Here is a 7,879-nt window from a genome sequence, read left to right as displayed (position 1 = left end):
CCCCCCCAGCTACCATATGCTATTTAAGGAGCAAAGCATCTGTGTGTCATTAAACCGACTCCCTTCCCCTCACCCCTCTTTTTCCTTTCTGGCATCTGGTGAACATGAAGGACTTCTGCTGACTCAACATGGATCACAGAATCATTTTCTTTGAGGATGAGGTGCAGGATGTTTGTGTTCCACAAGCGTTTTCTTCTTTTGCCGTATCTTAAACACACAGGAAAAGAGAAAGCAGCCAAGCCCAATGAGTGCAAGACTGGCAGTCTCCACGATTCAGTCTCTGCTATCTGCAGGATCTTAAATGGCACACCCAGGTGGCTTCCCCAAGCTCACCCCATCCACAGCTTCCTTTGGATTGGTGAGCAAGCTTGATTTGTTGTTGTATGGCGTGGCAAGAAAGAAAGCAGCTCAAAATGCATCTCTACTCAGCAAAACAGAAATTAGGCCCAGATTAGGGCCTCTAGTATTTATACTGGGGGCCATACAGTCACATAATTAAAATGAAATTGTGTAGCAAGTACAATTTAAATATACTGTCATATTTCCAAGAAGACTTTAACATCAACCATCCAGGATATGTTTAAAGGCTCTTTCCTTACACCCGCATGATTCTTCTGGAAGGAGATAAGAGCCTCATCCTATTAACACTGAATTAAATTATCAGACCCTCATGGATTTTATTGGGTGCCTGCCCTAACAAAAACAACAACACACTGTTGTATCTGTTTAATGCCTGATAGTGTCCACCTGAGGCCCCTGCTGGTATCACAGACCGTGTGCTACATCTTTAAGTTTTCATGATCCAAATGTATTGTTGAATAACTGTGGTAGGCTGGGTTCCTGGATAAGCAGACAAAAATATCTCCTCCCATGCAGCAAGCATCCTGCAACTTGCTGAGGCCTCTCAACCAAGGGTTGAAATGGACTTCAAAAGTCTAGTCCAGACCCTTCCAGAGATTCAGGATGTGCTGTTTCCCTTCCACCTCAAACAGATGCCCATCCAGCCTCTGATTGAAAGCCTTCAGTGAAAGAGATTCAACAACTTCCCATTCACTGTTTTACTATGGCACGACCTGTTTCCTGGAACTGGCTTCAGTAACTGAGATTGAAATATAATCCCAAACCAAAACTAAGACATGATCAGATGAGAAGTAGAGGGCTGGGGCCTAGATCCACCTGAGTATTTAGGCGCTTTACTTCTACTGATCTCAATGGAAATTCAGGGCCTAAATATCTTCTGAGGATTTGGAACAGAGTCTTTTTTAGGACACAAGTGCGAGAGAGCTTTTTCGGGAGCTTCCTATATATGCCCGTCCTGCCGCAATCCTATCTGAGACGGTAGGGTGTAGGATCTTCTCCCACAGCACGTCCCTGCGCCTTCAACTAAATTCACCAGTGGTGTTACACCGGGGATGGACCGTTCAGCCAACGGCCTTACAGGATTAATTTGATGAATAAAAGCAACATTAATAAGACTGCTCAGAATCCTGCCGCATCTACTTTGAACTCTGTCTTCTGCCCCACAACTTACCGAATAACCCTGTTCGGCTCAAGGCTTCCAAGAAGAGTAGCTCACCTTACTGCTTTTCCTTCTTCCACACTTTTGGCCTCAAGGCTGACTCATTACAGGACACTTTCTTCAAGCCAAATGACCTGCCTCATGCAACAAGGCTACTAAAGTATTGTGCCTTTAATTGTTTGAGCATTGACTTCCAAAGTACTCAGAAAGGGATGGCAGCAGCTCTGCCCTACCCAAACCACACTTGTCAGGGCTTGTTTAAAAGTGACTTTGAAAGAACTTTTGCTAAAAGATAAGGCACTGTTGTAACTCTTTCTCCCCCACCGCCCTAAGAAGCCACATATACCTTCTTATGACTGAATGGAGACTTGCATTGCCTACACTGATAATAAAGCAGGAGCCCCAGTTATTTTCAAGATGCCTCACAGAAGAGCTGTGTTTTCAGATGGGAGATAGCTGAGGCTATGTACAGTCACATGCTTCAGTCATTAGCAGGAACCGAACTAGAGACCTAACATGCACCCATACCACAAACCTCTACCACTTAAACTGGATTTCTTCAACTGCCTGGCAGGCAGGCTGTTAAACCCCAGGTCCAGCCACTAAGTGGGGAGACATGATCACAGGCACCAAGTCATGCTAAGGGAGTGGTCCCCAACCTTTGGTGGCCCACGAGCAACAATACTAAGCAACACATAGGAGACAACATCACCTTTACTCCCCCTGTCAAACCCAGCTTTAAAGTCTTAATGTCCTGTGAATGCCCCAGCAGCAGCCAGGACCTCATTGCCCAAGTGTTGCCTATGAGCAATAAGTTATGGACCGCTGTACTAAGTTATGAAAACTTAACCTGAAATCTTATTATATCTACTTAGACTTGATGAGCTCTGAGATTTGGAAAGCTGTGTCTGGGTCCACAGACAGTATGCATAGAGTATGGGTTACCCTGAAAACAATCCTTGGAAGCATTTCCCTCTCAACCAAATTGAAACTTTGATTTGAGGCCCAGGTCTGGGTCTATATATGAATGACAGATTTCTCCAATGGGAGGTTCTTCTACATCATCCAGTTCCAATGCCAGTCATAACAGATTCCCAGTTACTTTTGCATCGCTGTTACACAGATATTTATCTGACAGACATCCTGGTCTCATTGAAGTAAATGAGATGTTTGCTAACATTTTTTGCCATACCCCAGATTTGACTCCTGAAGGTTTTTTCTGTGCGTCTGCTAAAGTAAAAATAACCTTGAAAAGCATGCCTAGCATTTGCTTGCCAATCTAAACTCAAGGCTTATGACTATATTTAAATACAAACACTAAAACTGCATTGAGTGGGTTTATCCATTGGAAAAAAAACTAGGAGAGAAGGCAGAACAAAAGGAAATCTGACTCTCTGCAACATGTCAAGTTCTTTTACTTCTGTGACTCATCTGCCTCTCCCCCACCCCCTCCCTTTTTTGAACACTGACATTTTTCCCAATTAACAGTCAATTAAATTCCAATAATAGTGAAAGCTTGCTCAACTACAGCCTACGAGACTCAGAAGAGTTGCATTTATCTTCAAGAACTAGTGACGCTAAAGGGGTTTCATGCTTTTTAATTGTAATCTTCCATTATACTCCTCCACAGGTACTCAATCTAAAGATTTGATTCAGTACTGAGAAGACATCTTGCAGCCTGAAGGCTTTTTGCCCATCTACCCAAGGATGGAATTTAGCCCTGTACTTTAGTGTTCTTTAAGTGAGAAACGTCCATCCGTTAGCATTTATTGGAGGCTGCTACGAGTCCCAGTTTAGAGCCGTGGTTCTCAAAATTGGAACCTGCTCAAAGATTGCTCAGAGTGATTAATAACGCTGGGTTCTCACCATCAGGTACCTTAAAGGGTGCTTAGTACTTCTCTGCGAAACAGACCCCTTTAAGTGTCTCAGTGTAGACGTGAGAACTGGAAACACAGAATTCATTAATCTCTTGAAAAATCTTGGCCATAAATAGTAACTCATATTGGGATGTGCTCCACAGCTACACAAGATATGAGGTGCATGGCTGTAGTATTTCAACTATGCAGCCGACAATTATTTTTTTAATTAAATATTTGTACATTTAATCAGATCCTTAACTCAGGCCATTATATTAGTAACAGGCCTCAATCTTGCAAGAAAGAAGCCTGGGCATCTGCAGAGCCTTGAAGTAGTCAGCAGGATCCATCCATGCAGCCCTGATGTAGGCCTGGGATCAACTATCAAGATTTCTGCCCATTTAATACTTGAGATGAAAACCACCCACCTCATCTTACAATTTGGGCAATTTTTAGTCAGGTCTCTAAAATGCATGGTGCTCTGTCCAAGATTTACCAGGTACCCTCATTACAGATGTATATGCAGAATAACAACGCCTGCTCCCGCTTGTGAGGCCCAGCTCAGATGAGTTATTTCTCTGCTATAATGACTCTCTCCCTTGGTCTTTGACCATGACAATTCTGAAATTTTGCCATATGGTCTTGTCTTGCCAATATCTCAAAGCAGGATCCCCCTCCACTCCTAACTCTGCTCATTGTAAATTAGTTGTTTTTCTTTGAGCTCAGCAGAATGGAGCCTAATTGCTTTACATTCCAGTATACTGAACTGCATGTCCAAGTTCACTTGCATCTCTCTACTGTTTTGCACAGACATGAAGAGACTGAACCTATGCTACAAAAGCAAAGCATTATTTACAAAGAGGTAAAACATTTCTCAAGATACCATTCTCGAGAAAATAAATATTACGCCCAACCAAAAGAAAAGCAGTTTTACTTTTCACTGTTCTCCTCCTCCAAGCAAATAATGATGTTCCAATCTTTCTTTTGCTTCCACAATTTAGTCACAGATTCTACCCCCACCCATCCCCGATCTATCCAGAAAAGAATAGACAGCAATAGACGCAGTAGATGCAACACACATCTTTGATCATGAATCACTTTTGAAGGAAAAGAGGCCAAGGTATTACGCAGTTTCAAGAGTTAAACTTGCCTTCATGTTTCTGGAACTCCTCTTCTGTGAGGTTAAGGTCTTTATGAGACAGGTTAGACATCAGCTGTTTGTTCTCCTCCTGCAGCTGAGCTATTTGGGTAAGAAGGTCCTGGGCTTCCCCTCTCCATACATCCTCCACCAGTTCCAGTTCCTAAAAGACCAGGTCACAGCATAACATTAATGCCGATATCTTCAACCAAAGCTATTTGCAGACCACAGCATTGACCAAAGCTTTTTGTAGAGGAAACCACCAAGATCCCACAACATTCTCTTTTTATTTTAATGCTTTAAACCACTCCACTAAAATAACGGGGTCCCCAACTGCATATAGCTTTTTGGTGTCAACATAATACCCACGATTGGAATTTCACTGTAGATGGTGAGGGAGAATTCCTGCACCGAAAGGATTTTCAATTTAAGTAGCCAAGATTGCTACAGGATGGATTCTTTCTGCCATTTCACAGATTGGGAAGTGAGAAATAGATTCAATGACTTGCCCAGCTCCCGGTGAAAGTCCTTTTGAGAGCTGAGAACTGAATCCAAATCTTCAAAATCATGATCTGCACACTCAGGGTACACAGAGCACCAAATGGGCTTTCCGGCACGCTCGAGACAAGTCAGTCAGGCAGAACATGGGATACTGATTTGTTTTAAGAGTATATTCATATCCCTCTCTATATAAAAAGGGAGCACATTTATGTCTCGAGTAGTGTTCTGCAAGAGTACAGTTTAGGTAGCAATGCAACAGTGGTGCAATATTTGATTATATTTGTAGTTTTAATGAGACAGCACCAGAGCGCTGGGTTCCTCGTCCTCTGTTTTAACAGTTCGACTACGCCTCCTTTCACATACCACTGTTCTGAAGTGACAGCCATGTCCACAACAGCAAAACTGTTCAAAACAGCAACTCCCTTTATTCATGACACTTTGTGTCAAGAGCAGCTGCTACCAATCCTGATAAAGGTCATATCAGGACACTAAGTATAGACACATCCTGGAGGAAAGGAGATCATACTTATCTCAGTTTGCTTTAAAAAAATATATATATCTCTTCATCGTAAAGCAGGAACTCTCTGATGGTGGGCAGTCTGTGTTCCCTCATCATGTTTGTTGTTAAACACAGCCGCTACACATACTTGTGCTCAGATCATGGAAACTCTAGCTGAGCTATGTGCTAGCTTTCCACAAAAGTATTTCCACTTGTATGAAGCTTTAAAAAGCCAGGGCACAGCTCTAGAGGGCTGGAGCACGCTCCACTGGGCATGCCACATGCTAGAGGAACAAACACAGGCACAGGATAGGAAACTACTCTCCCCTCCATTTTCAGCCCCAAAATATGCAAAATAAATTTGAATCCAATATCCAGCGCACACAGTTAGGAGCATCAGAGAGACAGAGAGAGGAAAAAACCCAACCAAACAGCTTATCCCCTCAGAACTGAGGAGACAGGAAGCAGAAACCAATCCTTGTATCATGGGTGATGACCTCCATTATTATTATCCTTTCCCAAAATAATTTGGGTCTATGGGAGAAACACTTGTCAAATTATCTATATTGATACAGATAATCTATATCACTATAGGTTATAGACGTATACTATAAAATCTCTATCCCTTATCTCTCCGTCTCTATATACAATCTATATAGATCTCTATATAGGTCTCTGTATAGATCTATATTTGTATATAGATAGATCTATATAGAGATAGAAAGATAAAGATATGGTGAGAGAAAGAAAGAGAGAGAGTCTGCATGCTACAGCCCAGGGCCGAGTATGACACGGTGGGACATGCGTAGGGAATTTTTGGACAGACCAGGTTCTTTGGGTGAATCTGATATCTTTTATTAAAAGTTTTAAGTTTGTCTAATAAAAGATATCAGATTCACCCAAAGAACCTTGTCTGCCTATGTCCTTAGACCAACATGGCTACAACCTACACCCCGGGAACTTTTGGAAACACGCACTGACTTATTGGTGTACGCACCCTGAATATCAGCCAACACGGATGGTTTCTGGTGCCGCTGCCCAGACCCAGCCTGGCACTCTTGTACACACAGTGATTTTATGAAGTGAGAACATTGCTATCTGCTGGGCATTCAGCAGCACGTATGAAATCCCTTGGCTGGCCCCAAGCTACAGTAGCTCTCCCCAGCCAGGCATCCAGTTCACTAGGACATCCCCCGAGAGAGTCAGGTGCCTGGAACTATTTCACTCCAGCAGACGGCTGAAGAGTGACTGGGCAACCAGAGCTACCTCCCTGGGCCTGCAAAGACAGGCAAGGGATAGGGGTGGGAAGGAAGACTGCATCCGCCCAGGTCATCCCCAGGCCTGTTCTACAGATGAGAGGTTTGGCTGTCTGGGGACGAGTCAGCGCCGCGCTCCCGGGCAGGATCACACTGCCACACGGCTTCTTGCTGCAAAACACCAGGAACACCTTTGGGACCTCTGGAAAAATTACACGTTGACCTCAAGTCCAACCTGCCTCGTGCCTGGGAAGCTTGGGATGTGCCCATGGACCTGACGCTTGGGAGTTTCAGGAGCCAAGAGCTTTAGGAGCTAGGAGCTTCAGGACCCTGGAAGCCAAGAGCTTTAGGAACCCAGGAGCTTCAGGGGCCCAGGGGGAGGGGGAGCAGGAGCTTCAGGAACGTTAAGAACCTGGGAGCCAGGAGCTTTAGGAATCTGGAGCTTCAGAAGCCCAGGAGCCAAGAGCTTTAGGAGCCTGGGGATGGGGGGCAGCCAGCTTTAGGAACCTGGAAGCTAGGAGCTTTAAGAGGCTGGAGCTTTAGGAGCCTGGGAGTCAAAAGCTTTAGGAACCAGGGAACTTCAGGAGCCCAGGGGGAGGGGAGCAGCAGCTTGGTGAGCTTTAAAAACCAGGGAGCTTTAGGAGTTTGCAGCTTCAGGAACCCGGGAAGCTTGAGGAGCCCGGGCGGGAGGGGGAGCAGCAGCCTGAGGAGCCCGGGCGGGAGGCAGGCTCTCCAGGAGCAGGTCGGCGCCCACCCCTCCCCCTCCCCACCTTCTGGTGCTTCCTCTCCTTCTCGATGCGGTCGGCCCGCTCCAGCCGCAGCCGGTCCAGCTCCAGCCGCAGCTCCTCCAGCTCGGGGCTGATGTGGTTGCGGCTCACCAGCACCTCGAGGATCTCCAGCACGCGCACCACCTTGGGCATGAGCCGCGCGATGGCCTCGCAGCCGTGCTGGTCGATGACCCGCTCGAACTCCTGGCCCACGAGCGAGGCGATGTCGTACACGTCCATCACCGTCAGCTCGGCCACGTTCTTCTCCAGCGCCGCCGGCAGCCCCCCGCCGCCGCCCTCCATGCCCGCCAACTTCTCCGGCGGCGCGGCGCGGCGCGGCGCG

General features: G+C 45.8%; 1 protein-coding gene across 2 annotated transcripts in view; it reads right to left on the bottom strand.

Moving 5' to 3' along the window:
• The window catches only part of RILPL1 (Rab interacting lysosomal protein like 1), a 32,191-nt gene extending 24,318 nt beyond the window's left edge, over nt 1-7,873 (bottom strand). For both annotated transcript variants that reach the window (XM_019507128.1, XM_019507129.1), the window contains exons 1-2: nt 7,540-7,873; nt 4,526-4,676 (exon numbers count right to left, since the gene is read on the bottom strand). In XM_019507128.1, coding sequence (XP_019362673.1) covers nt 4,526-4,676; nt 7,540-7,839 — 451 coding nt within the window. In that variant the 5' untranslated portion in view covers nt 7,840-7,873. The remainder of the gene's footprint in view (nt 1-4,525; nt 4,677-7,539) is intronic.
• Between the last annotated feature and the right edge of the window lie 6 nt (nt 7,874-7,879).

The sequence above is a fragment of the Gavialis gangeticus genome, unplaced genomic scaffold (genome assembly GCF_001723915.1).
Source record: "Gavialis gangeticus isolate Ggan-Ray unplaced genomic scaffold, GavGan_comp1, whole genome shotgun sequence".
Taxonomy (NCBI): Eukaryota; Metazoa; Chordata; order Crocodylia; family Gavialidae; genus Gavialis; species Gavialis gangeticus.
Note: the sequence above shows the minus strand (reverse complement) of the source record. Positions and strands in the feature narration are given on the sequence as shown.